Source organism: Etheostoma spectabile, chromosome 7, assembly GCF_008692095.1.
Source record: "Etheostoma spectabile isolate EspeVRDwgs_2016 chromosome 7, UIUC_Espe_1.0, whole genome shotgun sequence".
NCBI lineage: Eukaryota > Metazoa > Chordata > Actinopteri > Perciformes > Percidae > Etheostoma > Etheostoma spectabile.
This window is the reverse complement of record NC_045739.1, coordinates 5,064,409-5,088,771: the sequence shown is the minus strand read 5'-3', so window position 1 is coordinate 5,088,771 and position 24,363 is coordinate 5,064,409. Positions and strand designations below refer to the sequence as shown.

The window sequence follows — 24,363 nt, the reverse complement described above, 5'->3', positions numbered from 1 at the left end:
CAAGTCATCTTGAAAACTCTTACTTCTCAATAATCAGCAGGCTTTATGTAGTAAAAATCTGGTGTCTTTCACTTAGTCATCATAATGTTACGTCTGCTTATTATCTTCAATACGTTGTGATTTGAGTACTCAAGGAATACCTTTAATACCTTCGCGCTTGCACATGCTATTCATAAGTATAATAGTAAGAAGAAGGGTCATTTGTACATGCAGTTTGAAGCCATTAAGCACTCAAGTGTACATGCGGGTACATTCAAGTACATCCAAGACTGTTTCATCCAGTACATCCAAGACAAAGTCGGTTTCTGGCCAGATTGGACGGCAGATGACCGTTGATTGGTAGAGACACCCAGGTTAAAGCTTTCAAACTAAAGTTTACAACTTACAGTAGTTATCAGCCACAAGCTGTATAAGGCTCCAGGCAACTATATTCCGTCTGCTGCAAACTCTCAAGAGTGATACTGTCAGTCTGCTGGCCAGTGCAGCTCTCCAGTTTGCAGCGGTGTCAAACAGTAAACCCCTAACCTGCTCCTCACTGTCTAGTCATAGCCATTACAGAATCAGCCATTAGTGTGGTTATTGGTGCTGAAATATACCTGAGTGTTTACTGCGAGGTTTACTTTTTAATGCTGGACTTCATTAACATGTTACTGTGTGGACCCCTAACCTTTTTACCTGCTAAATTGATTTCCTCACATCTGTGTTGTGAGGTCTGGTGCATGCATCTGTATTTATGAGCTCTCTGAGTTGCTATGAATAGAGAGAAAGCATCTGCTTTTGTTGTGTCCAGTGCACATGTGACCAGTGCATGTGGGGGGAGAAGTTATGTTTAATTTGATTTTAAAGGTCAGTTCACTGTATGTTAACATACACGCATAAAGACTTATCCCTTAAACCTGGACATCTTACAATTCATTCATATGTGTTGCGTTTGTAGGCTAGAAATTTAGACACCTTAGCGCCAGCAAATGTAAATTGCAGATACAGTCAGTCTAGCAACTTTCCGTTGACTTGCAAGCTGGAAAAACCAAATTCTGTTCAGGCCAATCACATTGTGTAGGGAGTCAGTGGGCGGGCTTAACATAAGGATGGCAGAATCCCTGTAACTTGAAAACAAAGAAGATGGCTGATGCTGGCGAATAACGGTCTTTCAATTCAGCTTTGGTTGCAACTCTGGAAGACTTGGAGTTAAGCACTGATGTCATTCTTAAAAAAGGAAGATGTGTTCGGAGTTTAGCCGACCGGATACGGCAAAAGTTGAATCTATCAACTAGCGTTGCTCTGGTTGGTTGTAGCACTAGCCTATTGCGTGCAGAGGATATTTGAAAGACAGCCGTTTATCCCGCCCCTCTGATTGAGCCCTGCCAATGGTGAGTTCCCAGACCCAACATCTTGATGTGGGTCTGGCTTGTCAGGCTATTGCGTTTGTGTTGTTATGCATATTTTATCTTGTGAAGGAATCAGATTTCCCACACCATCTGCCGTTCGTACTTCACGAACCAAAATAAGCCTCAGCAGGCAGATCAGACTTTCTTCTCAACGATGTTGGTATTGCAATTCAAGGACAGTAAAAACACTATGAAGTAGAAATAAATAAAAAAGACAGTCAAAGGCAAGTCTAAACTGGTGGGTGAGGAGGATTCAGATTTGTTTTGTGCCTGTGAACGCATTGCATGTGGAAAGATTTTCTATGAATATTTAGCATAGTGCTCCTTTCAATCAGTTACACTTTTAATACTGATAATAATAATTAATAATAATTTAATACTTTAAGACCATCTTAAATAAAAAAAACTAATTAGAAGTTGATTAGAAAAACATGGAAGCACAAAGCAGTTTGTAGACTTCTCCGTCTTCTCTGTGACTTGGTTTGGGAGTTAGTTCCACACTGTAGCTCTCTCTTCCTCCGTAGTTTCAGCCTGCACTTCATTAGCCTTCTTCTATTCCCAGAACTCCTGTAGATGTGACTCCTCTTTTCCGGGACGGAGGAATGTTTCTCCCTCAAGTCCAACTGATGGTACGGGTTGAGGCCTGGGCAGGGGCCTGGGCCTGTTTGTTCAGGATGTGTTGAGAGGAAAGGAGGAGAGAAAAAAAGATGGTTAACCCCCCCCCCCCCTTCAATTCACCCCCCCCCAAATCCCTGGATCCCCTGGCTGGAAATCACTGCCAGCTGAGCTGACATGCTTATCCATGCCTACATCAGAACTAACAGAGGCTTCTGGTGGATAACGAGCCAGACTGAGCGACAGACACTGTTGCGCATGTTGTGAGATTATATTTCAAGGACGGTACAGTCACTATCATGAAGTGATCCGGAGAGAAACGTCATTGGCTCATCCTTCATCTTTCAACACTGGTTCTACAGTCCTCGTACAGTATGGATACAATATGTTAATATTCAGATTCAGAAAACTTTGTCTGTTATGACAGCACATTGTCTTAGACACAGTGCAAAACAAACTCAGACAGTAAACATACAAAAAATAACTCAAAAAAAATTATATGATATAACTGTGCAAAGTGCCATAGTGTTAGTGTCATATAAACGATAAACAGGCTTTTCAGAGTTCTGTCTGAACCATGTGTATCTCTGGAATAACGTCATGCAACTTCCTGCTCTGCTGTAGTTCACTCGCTCTTTTTTTTTCCTTCAACATCCATCACAGCTTAAAATATCAGTTCTTAAAATGCTGTTCTCTTTTCCTTCCCCCTTTTCCCGCCATCATGAACAACTGACCTCACTCTGTGGAGTATTCAATGACCTCAGAGCAAAAAAAGTACTGTAGCACTTATTTGCGCACTCTTTCCTTTCCTCTGGAGTCTTGATGCTTGATCGGTGGAAAGTGAAGCAGAAAGAACAAAATGGAAGAAAAGATGCTGGCTCCGGGTCCATTGGGTAGAGTCAAAGCCAGTACTACAGCTATATAGTATTTTGTGTTTTTGGAGGTGACTGAGTGAGACAGCCAACCCTAGATGAAAACTGTTCAGTTATTTAATGTGTACTCAATTCACAGTTCCACAGATTTGTTGTCCCGTTACATGAATTTAAGTTTATTTTGATTCGCAAATAATTACATAACTAGGCAGAACAATTGAAAGGCAATTACTCCCAACAAAATAGCAAAGCAGGAAAACAATATAGTGAAACAAAGGCTAACACAGCATGCAAACATTCTCACAATGACAATGCGAACATGCTAATGCTAAGCCAATATAATGCTTACCATCTTAGTTTAGCATGCTATCGTTTGCATATAGCACTTAACAAAAAGTACAGGTTAGGCTTATAGGAATGTCTTAGTTTTGCAGGTATCTTTAAATCACATATTGGACAGATTGACCTGATGATGGTGTCAAATATAGGGTCTGGGGATCACCAAAGAAAGTTATTACAGTTCATCCTGAGGGGAGCAGGATTATATGTACCAAATTTCATGGCAATCAGGTCAGTAGCTGTTGAGACATTTGTTACATGAATATTGATTGACTATATTATCATATTTTTGCCTGAAGTTTCTTGAAAAAAAATTTAATATGCAATTACAAATTTGAATTACTCTCTTGTTTCCATAAATTTGCCCTTGGAGCTGAATATAATTATTTTTTATGTGGTCAGTCCTCACAAGTCACATAGGCTTTCCTTATATTAATCTGAATATACTGCTGTACCCAAAAGCTTTCTTTCATCATCACTTTATCCAGGTCAGTTATCAATTTTAAAATGAAGAAATAATGAAACTTCAAATTACAACCAGCTGTACTCTGGTGCTGTGACAGCACGCAAGGTGTGTCTTCTAACTCCACGGATGACGGCGTCACAGTGTGCCACGACAGATGGTTGGAAAGATTCGTCCCAATGGGGATTTATGCAGTAAAGTATGATTTTCACTGTGCTGTCCAAGGTTTTATGTTGGTCCGGCAGCATAAAGGCGTTCTCTATTGGCCCTGTAATGTGTACCATCATGTGTACCCCGGGCCTGAAGTTCTCCTGTGTCTGACCCTGAATGGGTCAAAAGGGAAGGAAGTCACTTAATGTGATGTGCTGCAGCATTCAGTGGACGTGTACACTTGTGCTACTTAAGGATGTGATATTTTTTTCTAACACAATTTTGGATCAAATTACCAAATTTCTAGATGCTGCCTACAATAATTGGTGGTAGTTTGGCAGCCAGCATGGCAATGTGTTTTAATATTTCACTCTCAAATGTTTGGTTTTAAAAGCAGAAGTGCCTTTTTTTAAAAAGGTTATTTCCAAGAGCATTTCTGTTGGTCTAGAAAACGGAAGTGTCTGAAGCCCTTGCAGGGAAGCAAATTTGTTCAATTGTCTGAGGTGTAAGCAGTAATAGTAGGCGTTGGGTTTATATTTACTTTATATTACATTGCACTTTCTCTGTTAGATAAAGAATCAGCAGACAAGAAGGGAAAATGTGTTGGTTGTAAATTAGATTCAAATTTCCAAAATAGTATGCAGAAGTATGCATTCTAGCAGACTGAGGTAGGCAACATGCCCGAGCCTGAAATTTCTGTCAGGCTTTAAGCATTCATAGGCTATAGTGAACCTTGACTGACTATCTTTTGTGAACTTTTTATTGGCATGCTGTGGTAGTAGACTTGCAAACCAGTTCATATGAATTCACTTTTGAGTAAAACCTTACTCTTGTGGTCTCAAAAGGAATTTACAAATACATCTGCTGCTTGAACTTTCAACCATATTCAATTCCACTTTTTTCACTCAGCATTGGTTGCTGTTTGCTTGCAAGCTGTTGTTGCAGAATGTTGATTTCAGGCTGTCTAATGAAGGAAGTGGATTGTGTACACTGTATGGGTGTGTCAAGCCACAGTTCAAACACATTTGGTTGACAGTGAGAGCACTGTACCACGAAGGGCAAGATTTAGTGTAATATATTCTTTATTGAGCAGGTGGGCACCACAAACACCCACATCTCAGCTATTTCTAAGGGACCATTGAAGTTTTTGCTCTGTCATTCTACTCTAAACTGGACTTTGTAACATGTTTTGGAACAGTGTGTCGTCACTCCGGCAAACATGATGTAACTCCAGTTGGTCGCTGATTGGTCCATAAGGTGGCATAAACTTTAGTTTCCTGGACAACCCTTTGTACTCTGGACTTCACTTGACTGAAAGAATGGTGGACAAGATATGGAGGAAGAGTTGGCAATTTATTGAAAATAGACGCTCTTTTCGTAATAAGCAGTCCTCTTGTAATACAGCAGAATGTAAGAGTGAGTGAGTAACCTTGTTTTTTAACGTTATTTGTGTAAGAAGTAATCCCTCAAGGACAACTGATGACTCAATGTGTTTAGTATTTGGAGTGTTTGCGTGGCATCTTAGGGTTTTTTGAATATAGCACATTGACTGTCATATACCAGTATATTAGTATTAGGCAGCTTATAAATGAAATGTGGGTTTTATTGTATATCTGTGTAAGATGTAAAATCAGCACAACCCAGACATGTACACACACTGCAGTTCACTTCTATACTACTATACTTGTTTGCATATTTGACAAAAGAGACTATGGTACTCATTTTACTGTTTTATTAAAGCAGCTTAGGCTATATTTCCCTAATTTAACATTTTTTGCCTGACATGGGAGAAAGATGGATCCGGAAAAAGCCCCCTTAACCTGATAAACTTCAGTAAAAACGACTAAGCAGCCATTGTCTAATCATAGTAGCAAGAAGATAAAATATCTAAACATCCCTTTGCTCTTCATTCCATGTGGAAGGGGAGAAAAGGCCAATGGGTGGCCCTTTCCCGGGATGGTGGAGCCGCCCATGGCCAGGGCCCGGACCAGGGCCAGCCCTCAGCCCTGACGATTTTCACCCCCTTTACCCACGGGGTCCAGCCGGGGCCCCAAAGACCCCCCGCCCCAACTCCAGCAATCGCTACCCCCCCGCAAGCAGGCTGAGGAGGGCCATCACGGGGGCCCCTCCTCTCGGAAGTATGACTCCTTTTGACCTCCAGGACAAACAGGTATTCCAAAGTAGCCTTGCTGAATGGTTTGCTTTGGCGTTGGTCCAAGTTTCTTACATTCTTGTATCACAAGATTAAAAGTGCAATTTCTTTTTGAACAATTACGAATTGTGTGTGGGTAACTTATCAGTAACCCAGCTGTGTGAGAACATTCATGGTACAAATAAAGCAGGAAAAGTTGTTATTACATTTTGTCACAGAGCCACTGACAACTGGAAGAAGCAGATTATCAGTGACATCCAGAAGGATGACGTTTCTATATCTAAGAAAACTTAAATGATATAGTCCATGGGTAGCACAGTTTCACAGTTTATTTACTCTCTTTCTCTAGGTGGAAATGCTGGAACGTAAATATGGTGGACGATTCATAACTCGGCATGCGGCCCGCACCATCCAGACAGCCTTCCGGCAGTATCAGATGAACAAGAACTTTGAACGTCTCAGAAGCTCTATGTCTGAGAACCGTATGTCCAGACGCATTGTTCTCTCCAACATGAGGATGCAGCTCTCGTTTGAGGGCCCCGAGAAAGTGCACAGCTCCTACTTTGAAGGGAGACAGGTGTCCATGACAGAGGATGGCACCCCGCTGTCCATGGTGAAGTCTGAATGTGGAGATATAGAGGTCCACCAACAGTCCAACATGGCACCTCACCAAGCCCCACAAGGCGACCTGACAGATGCCATCACGGAGCTGGAGGACGCCTTTTCCAGGCAGGTGAAATCTCTGGCTGAGTCGATAGATGATGCACTGAACTGTCGCAGCCTTCAGGGCGATGAGGGTCCTGACCCAGAGACCATGGGCTGCTCCAAGGTGGAAAGGGAAGTGCCCTATCAAGTGAAGTCCCACCGCAGGGCAGCTGGACGAATGCACGACGAAACATTGGCATCCTATAGCGATGTCACTCTGTTCATCGATGAGGAGGACATGTCCCCCTCTATTGCTCTGTCGAGATCAGGGGACCAGCCCTCCAGCACAGAATCAGACTTGCGGTTGCGGTCAGTCAACTCGTCCCAGGACTACTGGCCTATTGACCCCAAAGATGAGGGTCGTGACACAGACACGAGCTGCCGCAGCACTCCTTCTCTAGAGTGCCAAGAGCAGCGACTTAGAATGGACCATCTTCCTTTGTTGACCATAGAACCTCCTAGTGACAGCTCTGCAGAGCTCAGTGACCGGTCTGACCGGGGCTCTGTCAAACGGCCGCCTGTGTATGAACCGCACAGCCACATTGTAACGTCATCCCAGGCGAGCCCTAAACACATTTCCCACGGACCCCCGCCCCGAGCTTCCTCCCGCGACGATGAGCCACCTCTGCGCCACCGCCAGCGGCAGCTGGAAAGCCACTTAGCCATCAACGGCTCAGCCAACAGACAGAGCAAGTCCGAATCGGACTTCTCGGACGGGGACAACGACAGCATCAACAGCACATCCAACTCTAACGACACCATCAACTGCAGCTCCGAGTCCTCGTCGAGAGACAGCCTTCGAGAGCAGACGCTCAGCAAGCAGACTTACCACAAAGAGACTCGCAACAGCTGGGACTCGCCCATCTTCAGTAATGATGTTATTCGCAAGAGACACTACCGGATCGGCCTGAATCTCTTCAACAAGTAGGTACTCGGCTCAGGTGGAGCAGGCGCTTGACCGTTGTTTGCAGTGATTAAGAAAAATATTTGCATTAAATAAATATTTAACTTGTCTGTTGTATATGACTACAGTGTGACAACATTACTTTGTAATTCTTTATAATATAGACTGATGTAACCGAAAGGGGCATTTATAGTCAGTTAGAGAATACACATGCCTTAAGAATACTTTAATACAAATTGTAGAAGACACCTCAAAAAGTTGTCTTTTATGTATTTTCTCAGAATTTTGAATTAATCGATTAAACAGGAGGAGATTTTTCTCTCCAGTTTTTTTTTTATTTACCTGTATCTAAATATTGGATTTATCAGGAAGCCGGAAAAGGGTATCCAGTACCTGACTGAGAGGGGATTCATCCCTGACACACCGGTTGGTGTGGCTCACTTCCTGCTGCAGAGGAAGGGGCTGAGCCGGCAGATGATTGGAGAATTTCTCGGCAATCGACAAAAACAGTTCAACAGAGATGTCTTGGAGTAAGTACGATTCCCCCCTCCATTGTTTATAAAAAAAAAAAAAAACTCAAGTTATTTATTTATTTAAAAAAAAAGCATGAATCAGGCTCCCTAAAACCCATTTTATAACAATCCTACAGGTGATAAGAATTACTCAAGCCACAAATGTGACCACAAATGTTTTATTTTATAACACTGAGATATATGATAGAATCAAAGGCAACTTAAGATATAAAATAATTGATAATGATCTGAAAACTGCTGTATGCCATGTTTGTGTTTCATTCTTTCTGCCATCTGTCCTCTTATGTACCAGCTGCGTGGTAGATGAAATGGACTTCCAGAGTATGGAGCTGGACGAGGCTCTCAGGAAATTTCAGAATCATATCCGTGTTCAGGGTGAAGCCCAGAAGGTAGAGCGGCTCATCGAAGCTTTCAGGTTAGATCACACAATGACACAGCATTTAAACACAGCAGAGACAAACCAATATTTGCACAGAGAAAACAGAGGAAACAAGACATGCCGAGTCACCGATTATCACGGTGAATGATTGGGACAGGAGAAGAAACACTGATGCTGTGTTCACACATAGCCATCCATACAGTACAATATGCCTGTGTCACTTAAGAAACAGCATGTACTACTGTGTTGGGATCTTAATACTGAACGCAAGTCATTGTTGCTAGGTTTTCGTACAGCTGGATTGTTGAGATATCTGTTGATCCATAAAGAGAACCTGCTAAAGCACTACTTCTGTTTTCTTCTGTCAGTATTGCAAATATTTCATCTCTATGACCATGACTGTCTATGTGTTATGTAGTCTGAGTTTGGCTGTAAATTGAGATGGGTTTTATTGTTCTCCTGTCTCATATCTTTAGCCAGCGCTACTGCATCTGTAACCCTACAGTGGTGCGGCAGTTCAGGAACCCTGACACAATCTTCATCCTGGCATTCGCCATCATCCTCCTCAACACTGACATGTACAGCCCCAACGTCAAGCCCGAGAGGAAGATGAAGATGGAGGACTTTATAAAGAATTTAAGAGGTAATATAACCAATGACGGATATGATTATGCAGGGATACTCTATTTGTGACCAAAATGTATTCACTGCTATTTTCAAATGTGCTACACAAATGTTCTAGGAAATAGACTAGTTTAGTATTATTTTCTCTCCTCACTCTCCTAATGTGTGTGCCAGGTGTTGATGATGGGGAAGATATCCCTAGGGAGACTCTGGTAGGCATCTATGAGAGGATCCGTAAGAGAGAGCTCAAGACCAACGAAGACCACGTCTCGCAGGTGCAGAAAGTTGAGAAGCTCATTGTGGGAAAGAAACCAGTAAGTTCTGTTTATTACCTACTTGACTAAGTCCACTAAAATATAATTTAATTTTTAAGGCATGACATATTTGACCTATACAAATGCAACATTGTTTATACCATTCTTAATTAAGTACTCATAGAGCTTAATCTGCCTTGAAGGACTTTCCATAAATTAAATGCTGTTTTTCTGATTTTATTTACTCACTCCAAACTTTACAGAGTTTAAGTCATAGAGGGAACAAAGAGATTTAGAAATAAATCTGGTTTACCTTTGGGTTTTGTTGTGTGAAAGGGGACAAATGCCTGGGCTTAGACCTTCACGCTGGTGAATTTAACACACCCGAAGCCCTTGAGAGATGTCACCAAGTGCTGCAGTCTGATGAAAAATGGGCACTTTCTGCCAGCGTAGCACATTATAGTTCTTCCTTAGTTTCAGAGGGACAAGTGCTTAAAACCAGCAAGTTAATTTGGCGGCAGAAATTACTATAATCCGTTGATTCATTAATCATTAGTCAGTTTATTTCTGTGTATGATTACTGAACCAGAGCTATTATCATATTTAGTTTGGACTGTGCTCCAGCATCTCAGGAGCATGGAGAGCACCAATTCTGCATTACTATGGAGGCAATGATGTCTCGTTCATCTGTGAAGGTTAAAAGCGTCATTAACCTATGCAGCACTGGGGATAGACTTGGAGGACTTTGTTTTAGTTGGTGTCCAATGGGATAGAATCTCTTCTGCTCTGCCACTAATAATTGCATATATTAAAAAATGATCCCTTGTCACCATTTAGCTGCAAAATTAAAAGCTCAGGAGGAGACTCAGTAAAACACTTGGACTTACCAACCACACCAAATAATCAGGTCCCCTTAGTGCTGCTCAGAGTGGGCTTCTAGGGGAGGATCTGTTTTCATTCCAACATCATTACAAACTTCCGGCAGCAGAGAAAGATCGCCACCCTGTATACAGAGGTGTATGCGTCTGCATGGCCACTTTAATAGGCTATAGGTGCACATTCTGCAAGGGCAAATCCTTATATCCATTAATAAGCAGGAGAGGTTACATTGTCATGTTATCAGACACAATAGTTTTAACAATCCTAACATAGCAGCTGCATATAACATCTTCGTTGTTCTCTGTTTTTAGATTGGATCACTCCACCACGGCCTGGGATGTGTAAGTAGGCTAAATATCCATAAACCACACTCTTTTTGATCATTTTTCAATCATTATTTCACTGTGTGTGTGTGTGTGCACGGCTCCCTGTCTCAGTCCCTGGACATTGCACAACGCACATCAGACAGGTAGTTTTAGAGCCAGATTATCTAAATAGGCAGAAAGCTTTCCCCCCTGAAGCATCTCATCTGTCATTTCTGCACCCTAGAGACAGAAGAATCGACAGACATAAATTCTTGGGTGGCATTGAGCTGTATTGTTTAGATTCTGTGCTCAGCAGGGTTACACCACTGCTGGCTGCATGCCACCGTGCTCATGGCTCTCAGTCAAAGAATATACTGTATATTTGTATGGAGATTGTTAGTCATTATTATTTTTATGGAAGGAGCTGTGCGCTGATTTAGCACTAGTATTACTAAATGTTTTTGTAATACAATAGTGCTTATTATACAGTATCATTCCACTGGGTAACAGTTTAACAGGTTACATCTGTCTGTGTCGCAGTATTCTCTGACTTCCCTACCTCAAACATAGCTGATGGTAGTAGTTTTCACACCTCATACCTGTATTTAGTTCAAGCTTATATTCTTTTTGGTAATAGACCTTTTTAATTTATTGATATTTTGTGTCCCTTCCAAGTTTTTTAATGGCCCAGAGCCAGGTTTATGACAAAGCACATTCTTTTCCTTCATAATATATGCTTTCGTTTTAAAGGAAGCCTAAATAATTTCTTGAAACAATTGTGCACTGTAGTCTTTCAGGAGTAAATAGGGCTTTTGGGACTATCTTGAGCTGTGGACTTGCATTTGCGATTATTTACGGAAACAGGACTGTAGATGTGGCGGCACTAAACCCCAAATCACACCATGTCTCCCCATACATCACTGTGAATGCTGTGAAGAATGCTCTTCATAGGAAGAGTATATTAGTCATCCTTTGGCTACACCTTGAAGTTCTGCTCAAAGGAAGAGGGGACTTCTGTTCCTTATTATCTTTTGGACTGAGGCCATAATGACCTCTGAAGTGTTGGTATCTGTGCTCTTTTTTTTTTCTGCGTCGTAGGTGCTGTCGCTGCCCCATCGCCGGCTGGTGTGTTACTGCCGTCTGTTTGAAGTGCCAGATCCCAACAAGCTCCAGAAGCTGGGCCTGCATCAGCGGGAGATCTTCCTGTTCAATGACCTGCTAGTGGTAAAAGCCCTTTCCTGTCCTCTTCTTTCGTCTCCTCTCTTCTTTTCTCATCTCTTCTCCTTTTTCCTCTCCTCTACTCTCTTTCGTTAGACAAACCCTTAAATATTCTCTTTGCATGATTTCAGGTGACTAAGATTTTCCAGAAAAAGAAGAACTCGGTGACGTACAGCTTCAGACAGTCCTTTTCTCTGTATGGAATGCAAGTCATTCTGTTTGAAAATCAGTGTAAGTGGCATTTCCTTTTATTTTGTCTTTATCCCTGTGGAGTGTTAGCTTACAGTGTTTACACCACAGGGTTTGATTCAGCACAGTAACACATCCAGCAGAAAAGGGAGTTCAAGCCAATGGGCTGTGACATTGTTTATACTCTCCAAACTTCAGACAGATTTGCCCAATGTGTTTTAACTTGGTTTTGTTGCCCCAGATTACCCAAATGGAATCAGACTTACATCAGTGATTCCAGGTGCGGACATCAAAGTCCTCATCAACTTTAACGCACCCAACCCCCAGGACCGTAAGAAGTTCACAGACGACCTACGAGAGTCCATTGCCGAGGTCCAGGAAATGGAGAAATACAGAATAGAGTGTGAGTTGCCTTCCCCCCCCCCCTTACTCTGTCTACCTCAGGCTGTGTAAAGTAGAAACAGGGCATGGTCCTCATTACTCAACAGCAGCACTTTACAAGGGAGAATGTTTACAGAGATCACAGGATGGCTAACAGAAAGGAGAGCAGAGGTTTTTTTTCTGGACATTCAAAGATCAATTCCATCATGACATACAAGAACAGGATGCGGGAAATGATGTACATCAATAGTGGACGTTTGTGAGTTTCAGACAGCGAAAGGTGGCTGAATACATTACAGAAGACATTTTATAAAGTCATTCCCTGGCCAGAGTGAGATGCGAAACCACTGTCACTTACCTCAGTCTTTCCTTGGCGCCTTTCCACAGCTGAGCTGGAGAAGCAGAAGGGGGTGGTGAGGCCCAGCATGTCGCAGAGCTCCGGTCTGAAGAAGGAAGCTGGCAACGGGAACATGAACCGCGCAAGTCTGGATGACACCTACACCATGGGCGAGGGCCTGAAGAGAAGCGCCCTCAGCAGCTCCCTGCGAGACCTCTCTGAAGCAGGTACAGCCAAAAGGTCTTTGTTTTTGCCAGCTGCTTTAACGGAAAAGTACTCTCCTTCTGTCATCTGACTCTTTGTGATGACATCAAGGGGATACAAATAGCAAAATGTTGTTTCACAGCACCATACATTGATTTTAGAGTTTTCCCCTTTAAATCCACTATTTAACTCACTCATGATTGGATAGTTTGCTCTACACGGTGTGTCCTTCGATGTTTAACTTCAGCATACTTTTGTTTTATAGAGCGGAAAGGTGTTTACAATTCAAAGACTGAATACAGATGCATTTGAGAAGAGGTTCATAGTTTAGGAACACAGTTTTTCTGGATTATTTTCTTCTCAGTTATAGAAATTGGCAGGCAGTTGCCACCTCTAATCATGTAGTTATTTCTGAACATTTCCATGTTTTATAATTGTCACCTTTTTTCACTTTTGCACTCCTAAGTTTGTTTTATTCAAAGACATTCCATGATAATCTTATGTTGTGTTTTATTCAAACACCACTTGCCATTTCCTCTCATGTATATTTGTGAACTAAACAAATCAGTGCTGTCGTGTACCATTCTTAAGCAGCAACAAGATCAAGATTTAGTCTCAGTCTGCTGTTAAAAGTCACTCTGCATCCATGAATATCAATGTTTAGCACAGCCGCTCTGTCTCTGAAGCAAGAGTACATTTCATTCATTACAGATAACAGCTATGTGAAGTTATCGGGTGATTATCTTGATAACAAAATGAAATCCAGTCAGGGGTCTGCCTTACAGTTGGGAATACGATATGCTTTGTTCTAATGATCACTACCTCAATGGAAAATAATAGGTCAGTCAGTGAAGAAGTCCCTCCGCCTCCTGTCTCCTGTGTTTTTCGATACAGGATGTGGCATGTTAGTGGGGTCATTTTTGTTAAGTGTTTTCTTTTTCCTTTCCTTCCATACTCCCATTTCATGTGTATTTACGGTGTTATTTCCATACACATCAGGTATTTTCCTGTTTATGTGTGATTATTGGTCATGTATCATTGGCTGAGTGTGCCTAACAACAGCAAAAGTGCTCTGTTTGCTCTCAGACCTGTATATGCCTGTACATCCCATGTGCAACAACCACTGTATTGCTTTTGATGTGTTTCCTCCTTCGTGACTGTCACTGAGACTGGCTTTTCGGCAACCTTGACCCTTTTAAAAATCTACATCTTGGGACAACATTATCAAACAAGTTTTCATGTTTTATCAACTCAAAAATGGGGGAGAATTTGGTTCAGGGCATTAAACCTGTTTAAAGGTTTTTCGAAATAGCCTGCAATTTTTTGTTAAAATTTCACTCTGGACATTTCCTTGGTATATCAGACTCAATGCCCATGGGGGGGGTCCCTATTTGTTGAGATTTATAGAAATGAATTACATTTTTTTAAGCAGTTCGAAGTGCGTTTTAAAACTTAAATCACTGAAATTAAAAATGCAGCTTTAGTTTTCAGCCTGCGTGAAGATGTGACTTCACTATACAGTTAGCCACTGTACCACCTGTCACCCACCACTCTCCCAGACCTGAACGCGCTCTCCCCTTCCCGCCCATATTTGGAACTTACTCACAGTCACAATTCACTGCACTGCCCCCTTCGGGACTGGTGGGCGGCCTAAACGTCTGTAGTCGATCCAGGAGTGCTGTCGATATCTAATCTGTGGTATTGCATGTCTCGGGCAGGCAAGCGGGGGCGTCGCAGCAGTGCAGGATCACTAGACAGCAATATGGAAGTAAGTTGGAAGCAGCTGGTATCCAAGCTACTCTCTATGTGATGATGTGCACTGTGAAAACACACCATTTATTTTTAGCCTTACACCTTCTTTGCTTCATAGACTCAGTCCATTTGTTTGGATCATTTATTTTTCTTCCTGGGATGCCTTATAACCTGCTTGCCTCAGTTAGTGTGCATGAATGGGTTGCCTGCCTCTGATCCTGTCACTTTTTGGAAACCAGAGATCTCCTGTTTTGGTTATATGGCCAATATACACTTTTATCTTCAAACAAGCATGACTCTACTAACCCTTCCTCTGATCCCTCCCCTTGTCGCTTGTCTCTGTCTTTCATTCAATCACATCCAAGCAGTTTTCATTTGGTTCTTCTTTTCAGTGGCAGGGTGGTAGCTCTGTGAGACACTAGGAAACCCCTCTTCCTCTTTGGGTCTTTGTTTTTCCCTAATACCCCCACTTTCACTCAAATGCTTGGTTAAGGTTTAGGGAGGAATGTAGCCTACTTTAGAGGTCTACTGATGGGCTTCACACGGACTTATAAAGAGGTGGATTTCATTCATTCATCTTTCCTTCATGTCATGTGTCCATGTGTTCAAGTATTGGGTTGGAGTCTGGAAACCTGAAAATTTCATTCTTCTTTCAAAGACGTTGTTTGGTCTTTCTCCAGTCTTAGATAAAGCATGTGCCAAAAGAAAAGCTTCTTTTTTTTTTAGGAGAATTCCTACCTGGATAATGAGCAGGGTTGGAAACGGGAGGAAAAGTGTCCAGGTTGTGAAGTCTGCACACAAGAGCTTAGTTTCTCCTGCCTTCTGACTTCTAGTTGAATGCTAATGTGTGGATGCTGAGTTTGCCTGTCACATCCTCTGCATGTGGAAACTATTGTAACAAGTTGCATGTGTGACTCTTTGAGGGTTTGGCATACTGACTGCAATGAAGATGAAATGTTGTCTTTTCTCCCCTGGTTGATGTCATGATTTATGCTCCCAATGGTATTAATGTAATTACTCTTGTTACAGATTTACTGTTTCAAGCCAGTTAGCTCCTTTACAGCAGAGCTCCTTTTAAAATTGGCTCCATTCATCTTGAAGCTGAATATTCCTAGTGTTGCTGCTGCCTACCATGAAAACATTTTTAGTTTCTCATTTGCATGCCCTTTGACATTTTGCTACTTGTTTATCAGAAATAAGAAACATGTGAATTCATCCTGCTGGTGCCTTGTAGCTCTTGTTCAGTAGCTGTTGTGCCGGGTGTCTGACGGACATGCTGTTACCTTTTTTCCTGCCTGCAGGGGTCCATCATTAGCAGTCCACACACACGCCGGAGAGCCACCACGCCACGTGAGAGCGCACCCCGCGGGCAACCCTCCGTCCCTAACTCAGCATCGACTTCCATCCTTGGGTCGCTCTTTGGCAGCAAGCGAGGCAAACCGTCATCCCAGAGCCACTCCCCTTTCCCTCAACCTGGTCAACCCACTCTCATTTCCCACAAGCCCCACCCGACCAACCTGCACCACACAGCACAGGTAGCAAATACGGTGCAACTCCACGGCCACCATTCCCAGTACTGCCAAGTCCCACAGAACCCGCCGCCTTATCACCACCACCACCACTACCACCCCCCTCCCCACACACAGTACCACCAGCACCCGGGCTACGCCGCACATGCACACCAACACCTCCATTCACAGCACAGCCATTACAGCCAGCATTCCCAACACGCCTCACACTCCCAGCATGCTCCCCACCACCACAGTCAGCAAGCAGGTTCGGCACCTGGCGGACCCAAACCTAAACACAGTGGCATCAGCACCGTAGTGTGATGTTCCTAACACCAAGAAGAAAGGAAGAGCAGGGAACTTAATGAAAGAGGGACAACTGCTTACACCAAAGGGACTGAGAGCATAACTCTATGGCCTGTCCACTGTGTTTTACTGCTGCTGTGATGGAACCCAATCACACGCGGCCACCTTTTCCACCTCCTGGTCCAACTGATATGCAGGATGGAAATCGGACTTAATTCTTCCAACAGGGGCCTTCTACTAGTTTGCCTGATCATGGGCATGGCCCCGTCAGGGTGTTCTCTCACCAAGCCGCTCCACACTGCTTCATCCCTTCAATAGCCTGTCTTACCTTCACATAATCAGGAGGAAAGATGACCTGAGACGAGAACATGGTTTTCTCTGTCACATCGATGGCATCATTTCTTGTGCACAGCCTTTCGGAAGTCATTTTTCAACTCTTTGGTTTGCAGAACCTACCATCATATGAATGCAATTTGTAATTGCTACCCGTAGAGCTCATATGTAGTGAAGAAGCTGGGTATAATCATTTCACATGAACTTAAATCGAAGGACAGGTTAAACAACTTAGTGGACCGTCTCAGTCATTGTAGTTCTAGTGCTGTATTTACTGTAGATGACAGCTATATGTGTTTCTCCTAGCTCTCATAAATAAATGTGCCAACTATTAATGCATAATCTATTTAGTCAATACTTCATGTACAGTATATTGTGCGTAAAGTAATTTGTAAGATTATACTTACAATTATTATTATCAGCGAAACTTATCAGTATTATACTGACTCTGTGGTAACAGGATGTAGATCTGAAAGGAGTGAACTCCCATTCAGCGCGGCCTATAATCTATTCTGGAATTTTTCAAATGGATCAGAAGGAGCCTCTGGGTGGCAGCTGTTGCATATGGGCTTTAAAACGCTGTGCTGTCACAGCTGAAGCCTCAAAGCAAACTTTCCCTGTCAACTCTTAACAAATGTTGAACTGGGCTGGGTGGTTGTTTTAATCTTAATTTACTGCTCATACTGTAGCCGCTTAAACCGTAAAAAGCAATGAAGATTCAGAGTGAGAAGACATTTTGAATATGCTTCGAGGCTCAGTTCAAATGTTACAAATGGACCCACAGAACGCGTTGAACATGTTGAGTCTGTTGCCTTTTTTAAAATATGCGACAGCTGCTCTCTTGACTCTGGAAATCGAAAACAGAAACACTTTTGAAATCTTCTTTTGCCTTGTTTAGTATATTGTTTTTTATTCACCGATGAGGTTTGGTGAGTGAATAGAATCAGTTCCTACATAGTGAAGTATTTTTTTCATCTTTTTTCTATCACATGTGCAATATCGTCGTACTGATTTTGTACATTAACAGCAAGCAAGGTGTCCCTCCAATTTGTGCGTTTTTTTTCCTCATGTTGCGTCATTATTTATTTAATTTTAGTTTTTTGACCCCTGTCAGAGTCTTTCCCAGTAAATTAATGTGTGGCTGTCCTCATGGTCTAATGAGAGGTACAGACTTGGAGTTCAGTGGAATGTCTAGTAAGTGATTTTTGCATGTAATGTTGTTAATGTGAGGCAATCCTCTGCACATTGTATAACAAATCAGTGTTACCATAGCAAGTTTAAGTGCAATCATGTTGGAAAATGCAGACTTGTACTGAGAGTGGAAGTCTGTTATCTTGTTGTCTATGATGAGATTTAAGTGGGAAAAAAATATCTTTTTTCATTTAAAAATATATAAATACTTACTTACACAGTTCACAGTGGGAAGAGGAATGTGTATATATATTTTAATAAAAGGAATATGCTTCTCTTTGGGCTGAGCAGAAATATTTTGCTGGATAAGCACATATGAAAGGACACTTTCATTTTTTTCAGGAAATGCAGTTATACTATACACAATGCAAACTGAACAAGTGAACTGGGTATATGTAAAGAATAACTTTCTACATTCTACAAATAAGAGTCTATTCTAGTGTGTAAATTAGTGACAGTAAACTGTTTGTTCCAATATTCAGGTTGTAAATGTATTTTAACATTCACAAAGAAAACCATTGCCATAAGTCAGGCTTATTCTTACACATTTATTCTCATGTGAGATGTTAACAAAGAACGCTCAGATGACAGACATATCACTTATGGGACACTAATGATCAGTTGAATGTGTCTTTTCCATTGATTTCATAATGTTTTGCTATAATTCTGAAATCTTGGGAAGATGTAAACCGAGGAACCTGTTTATTTTGGTGTGTGTTGTAGTGCTTGAAATGTCTACAGTCATTCTTTGTGAGAAAGTACCCCAACAATGCACTGCATGGATCATCATGTGTCCTATTCACTGTGAGCAATTGGGGAGTAAAAACAAAATCAGCCTATACGTTTTGATTTTTGGTTTTGATTAATTTGGAACTTCCAGATGTTGAAGTGTTCTTGTTGCTCCGTGTTTAGGCTGGTAGTTATTGAAGCTCGGCATGCATTTCATCAACAAAGCCATTGTGTACATTACAAACATTAAGAACATTGCACTTCTGTTGCTGAGGGCTTTCATTGTGTAAATATGGGATTGTGGTGTGCAAACTGATGAACTGCTTGGAAGGAGGGTGTATTGTTATGAAGCTGTAAAGGGACCAAGATGGGGGCGGGTAAAGCAGCTGTACATAATGTGTATATATGATCTATTCTGATATCTGCAGTTAAGATCAGGATGTATATATATCACCTCACGCATTAGAGAGGTGATTTATGAACATATCGATTGTCCTCCAGCTGTCATAAACTGGCATTTGCTGTAGAAATAAAAAAAAAAAGACCAGACTCTTTAAAAGTCCGCTGCCATTTACACCCAGCTCACTTTTCATACAGTACATGCAACCCCTCACACACACACACACTCGCACACACACAGAGAGACTAATACAAGCATCCTTCTGCAAGCTGTTCAGTCTGGCGTGAGATACATTTAAAAAACAAAAAAAAAGGAAAAGACAAGAATGGCCTCATTTATATGTGCATTCTGTTTGTACAGTGAGTAGTAAGTCAGTAAGACCCCAGTTATTGTAAAACTTCAACTGTGACAATGTTGAGAACGCAAAATAAACGAATATATGACTTATGGTACGCATGTGTTGTTTTTGCTCTCCAGTGTATATAAAGTACAAGATACTTTATCTTATTGAGCACTGAGTCAGCCATCAATATGAGTCATGAGACCAATAACTTCTTTTCTCTCCTTTTTAATATAATCCATTTTACATTAATGCCTTATCTTTAGGCTCCCATATCTTCCACTTCCAGACACCAGAATTAATTTCCATTACTTAGTGTTGCAGCATTTCCACTAGAGGGCATGCATTAAATTGCTACAAAATTAAAAGAAAAGAACTGTGCCATTACACCACCTATGGGTGAAAAATGCACCTGCTACACAGTTGATTCCTCACAAGATCAGCCTGTGCAAATTATTGTTCGTACCTTTCAGCTTTAACCCACTTCTCTGATCTATGGAAGTGTGACATTTTCTTCTTGGATTGTAGATTTTCTGTCCATTCTGCTTTGCATCTAAGAATTTCCATTTTTTTAAAAACATTGGCCTTAAGCTCATTTAGTGTTTGGCTTTCAAAATATCTCTTGCTCCCCCCCCCCCCCCGTGCCCTCAGGACTGCATTGGATGTCAGTAATGAACATTGTGTGGGGGAGCTTCGTTTAGGCTCCGCCTGTTTTTAATAGATAAACTCTTATCTCCTTTAAGCAGATAGGTTTCCTCTATGTCAAATGGGCCGTAACCGTGCAGTGTTATTGGTGCGTTCCTTTCACTGACGTTTCTCTGTATTGGGTGGGTGATTATTCTGTTTTAACAACATGTTACGAAACAGGGACACCTTGAGTCCAGGAGAATTTTTTTAATTACTCAAATGCAACATTGGACTGCAGCAGTGAAGATATAATTACATTTTAAGGATGACTGGCAGCACAAGAGGTAACTTCTAAGTTGACAAATACATTGACTCTGTCATTTGGCTGTATCTCTTTACCACAGCTCAAGGATACTCAGAGGTGTTTGATATCATCCATCTCATTTATGTATTCACTTTTGGCATAAACCGTTAAATCAAGATTCTGAAGATACAGTTTGTTGCTTAATATTAATATTGTTCTACTGCACAGCTTTATAAACACTGGTTTTAGAATTCTTCAATATAACATCTTGCTCCCCCTTGTTTCTATTATTAACTGGAAATACAGTTTAAATAGGGAATAACCTTTTCCTCATCCTGCAGGATGCTCTCCGCTTTAAGCTTAGCTGTCTTCCTTGTCTGGGCCACATTAAGCGCACACACTACTGGTCAACCCTGCCGATGTTCAGCCCTCCTGCCTGATGGCCTGCAGGTCAACTGCAGCTCTTTAAACCTCATGGAGCTGCCTCATCTTCCCTCAGATACCACAGACCTCGATGTGCAGAACAACCGCCTCATCTCGTTGACTCCAGGCCTCTTCGACAGACTGGTTGGTCTGAAAAAGGTCTCACTATCTGGCAACCCCTTTCATTGTGACTGTAGAATCCAATACCTGAGGAACTGGTTACTGAAGAACAGGGATGTTGTCTCCAAGGAGCCCACCTGTTCCACTCCAAGCTCTGTGTCTCAGAGAGCCATCACTGAACTCAGCGACAACTACTTTTCTTCCTGTGTCCTGACAGGCTGTACTTATGGGATTTATAGCACTGTGATGGGAGTGATACTATGCTGCCTCATTGTTCTGCTTCTGTGCAGCTTGAGACTAGCCAAAGCATGCACATTCACTCTGTACATATATGAGAGACATTCGGGATTCAAGGCCGACTCTTTGCTCTCACGGAAGCCCAAACACAGGAGGAGGCTGCACACTGCACGGTCAGAGGTCAGCACGGATTCCCTCACGTGTGTGGAGGATCTAGAAAAAACACTTATCAACATGGAGTTACTGCCTCAAGTATTGGATGTGTTGCACAAGAAGCACAATATAAAGATAAAGGCTACCTGAGGGACCTACTGCAGTGAAATTACCCAAAAACACTACAAATGGCAAATAAAATTAATTCAATTCAATTTTGTTTATAGTATCAATTCATAACCAGAGTTATCTCGAGACACTTTACAGATAGAGTAGGTCTAGACCACACTCCAGAATTTACAAGGACCCAACAGGGTTTTAAGCAGAAACCTGGGACAGACCCAGGCTCTTGGTAGGCGGTGTCCAACAACCGATTGGGGTTAGAAGGAAGTGGCGATAACAGTCACAAAAAATAGTAGTTTGTAGTAGTTCATGGCATAGCCGGGCACTGTGCGGCATTACAAGGCACAGCAGGACGTAACAGGGCACAGCAGGGCAACATTAATGGATACACAACGGATTTCTTTTTGTTTTTTTGCAATAAAGTTGTTTTTAAAGGTGCGATATGTAATATATTTACTGTATTAAATCCCCCAAAATTACTAAAATATGTCATCAGCGCCCATATTATGCTCATTGTATTTTGAGGTTGTACCAGAATAGGTTTACATGGTTTCATTTTCAAAAAACACCATATTTTGGTTGTATCGCACATTGCTGCAGACCCTGTTTTCACCCTGTGTTTAGGTCTCTGTTTTAGCTACAGAGTGAGACATCTCACTTCTAGACTACCTTTGATGGGAGTTGCACATGCTCAGTAGCTAGGTAAGATCACATCAGCTAGCTACTGTTCTCCAACTTTGGTCGGTACAAGCAGGATTAGTTGGGAGACTTCTTCTAAACGAGGGGCACTTGTGGAATACCTGCAGAACAGGGACATTGTGAGTAGTTCTTTTGGAAATTATGGTGAACTAGTATGTGTTGTAGCAGTGTTTTGCCATTGAGAATAAGCTAGCATGCTAGCATGTGCTACGGTTAGCCACCGCATCTCGGCTATTGACGTAGAAAGCCGTGCGGATTTTGAACAGCTCACCCGGAGACTGAAGGAAGAGGACATTCAAAAACCGTATCTCACTCAAAACAGCATGGATAGTTTTTTTTCCAAGTTTGTATGCGTGTGGAAGCCCCAGAGACACAAATTGACACCCCAAATCCCAAGCTTTTTTTAATAATATGGGTACTTAGCTAAATTTAGCTAAGCTAAATACTATCTTTTCTGAAAATAATACTTATCAACTGCCCAGGCTGGGTTGCCAGATATACCTGTCAAAATGCAAACCCAGCATGCTACAGCTGTAGAACAGCCATGGAAGCAGCAACAAACGCAACGGAGACAGATTCTATTGCCAGTTGCATAACCAGAGACGTAAGAAACCCGGGATAAATATTGTAGATGTATTTGAAAGAAGGAGACAGATTAGAAGCTGAAAGGACGCTGAGTTGGCTAATTTCCTCCTGAACAGGTAAGCATTAGCTTCAGGCTAATTTATCACGGCTACTAGGGATAAGCATTTTCAGTCCTTTCAACATTAGTGTACTCACATTAAATAGAATACGCGTTGGTTACTCGCAAAAACAATTGAGACACAGCCAGTGAAGTAATCTCAACTGGTTCTGGCTAATGCCGACGTGCTAACACGCAATACCTGCTGTGGCCGTCAAACGGCGAGTCATTTTAAGCCAAGAAACGGTGGCTGTAGAGAGGACTGCGAGTTTGCGCTGTTTTTTTAGCAGTTGTTGCCGTAATTTGAAGCCAAGAAAGTGCGTCTGTCGGTCGGGTAGAGAGGACGGCGAGGTAGTGGTCATTTTAGCGGTTGAGCTCTGCGTGAGCACACACTTTTTATGAATGTCACACAGCCAGCATCTACTGTTGGCTACTCCGCTGTGCTGTGGAGTAATTTCTGGCTATGTGAGCATAGCAAGCAACATTGTTGGAAGCACTTTCAACCTGGCAACCTCCGTTAACTTCCGAGTCTGGGGAGGAGAGCCCGGGGAGATGACTCTCTACAGTATTTTGTATTTGGACTGCATTAAAGGTCCAATATGTAGGAATTTCTCCCATCTAGCGTTAGATCATATATCGCAATTGTCATAGACGGCTATCTTTATGAAGAATTCCACTCGGACTCGTAGTGCACCTTGTAGGACTCAGCTTTATTACTCAGCTTGTAACTGTACAACCGCCGGATGTCTCGCGCATGCTCAACAATGTACCTCTGCTACGGAAGCCTAACTGTGACATATCACTACATCTCCCCCCTCCCAGCAGCGAAACCGCTTGCTTAACCTTACATGGGTACTTTACAGAAATACTCAACATTTAGAAAATAGCATCTCCGAACACTAGGACGTTGGAGTAGACTGTCCTCAGTCCGCAGCAACGTAGGGATTATTCTGCCCTCAACAGTTGCTGTTCCTATCAATCCTACAAAACAAACTTTCAGTACAAGCCTTTAGTTAGAAGTAAACTTGCTGATAATACCAACATCTATAACATGTGAATCTTTACTCTTACAGAGTTCCAATGCACTTTCAAATTCCAATTTACTCCTTATCTCTCCTCCTGTCTATATATTTCTTTTTGTTCCTGAACTCTATATGCTTCACATCTAAACACTTGAACTAAACACATGAAGTAGAAGACTTTGAGTCACTAAGTGTCTCTATATCTCAGAGGAATTCTGACTATTCTTCCCCTGGATGTAACCTGTGAACCTTTGAGTGTAGTAGGACGCTCCACCTCCGGGTGCAGCAGCCTCTGAACAGGGCTTCTGGTTGTGGAGTCGGAACTGTCCTCAGGTGGAAAGCTACTGGTTGGTTCCACTGGGGAATTAGGTGACTGTAGCTGATCTGGTCGATCGGTGAGCTGTGGCACAGCTTGCAGGTGTCTCCGATTCCGTCGTAGCACAGCACCATTTTCTGTTTCCACCATGTAAGACCGTGGCTCCTTGCATTTGGCAATAACCTTAGCTGGGGTTTTCCAACCTTT

General features: G+C 42.1%; 2 protein-coding genes and 1 long non-coding RNA gene across 3 annotated transcripts; 2 read left to right on the top strand and 1 right to left on the bottom strand.

Annotated features, from left to right (window-relative positions):
• Window positions 1-1,163: 1,163 nt before the first annotated feature.
• Window positions 1,164-14,824, bottom strand: LOC116692299 (uncharacterized). Its single transcript, XR_004332678.1, has 3 exons — window positions 14,815-14,824; window positions 14,744-14,753; window positions 1,164-1,281 (listed from the first exon to the last, which is right to left on the bottom strand). It is a non-coding gene; the product is annotated as an uncharacterized LOC116692299 (long non-coding RNA).
• LOC116692298 (IQ motif and SEC7 domain-containing protein 1) lies at window positions 5,755-16,212 on the top strand. The gene is made up of 12 exons (XM_032520473.1): window positions 5,755-5,997; window positions 6,329-7,608; window positions 7,957-8,118; window positions 8,414-8,536; window positions 8,977-9,143; window positions 9,299-9,438; window positions 10,569-10,598; window positions 11,661-11,786; window positions 11,912-12,011; window positions 12,211-12,372; window positions 12,738-12,914; window positions 15,945-16,212. The coding sequence occupies exons 1-12, from the start codon at window positions 5,764-5,766 to the stop codon at window positions 15,956-15,958; spliced, it is 2,715 nt and encodes a 904-aa protein (XP_032376364.1). The 5' UTR covers window positions 5,755-5,763; the 3' UTR covers window positions 15,959-16,212.
• A 4,027-nt stretch (window positions 16,213-20,239) lies between these two features.
• Window positions 20,240-21,483, top strand: gp9 (glycoprotein IX platelet). The gene is made up of 2 exons (XM_032521769.1): window positions 20,240-20,421; window positions 20,723-21,483. The coding sequence occupies exon 2, from the start codon at window positions 20,724-20,726 to the stop codon at window positions 21,462-21,464; it is 741 nt and encodes a 246-aa protein (XP_032377660.1). The 5' UTR covers window positions 20,240-20,421; window position 20,723; the 3' UTR covers window positions 21,465-21,483.
• The last annotated feature ends 2,880 nt before the right edge of the window (window positions 21,484-24,363 follow it).

Coding starts and splice junctions, on each gene's coding strand:
- LOC116692298 (XM_032520473.1), top strand. CDS start 5,764: ATGGGTGGCCCTTTCCCGGGATGGTGGAGCCGCCCATGGCCAGGGCCC. Junction 5,998..6,328: donor TTGACCTCCAGGACAAACAG/GTATTCCAAAGT, acceptor CTCTTTCTCTAG/GTGGAAATGCTGGAACGTAA. Junction 10,599..11,660: donor TCCACCACGGCCTGGGATGT/GTAAGTAGGCTA, acceptor TCTGCGTCGTAG/GTGCTGTCGCTGCCCCATCG.
- gp9 (XM_032521769.1), top strand. CDS start 20,724: ATGCTCTCCGCTTTAAGCTTAGCTGTCTTCCTTGTCTGGGCCACATTA.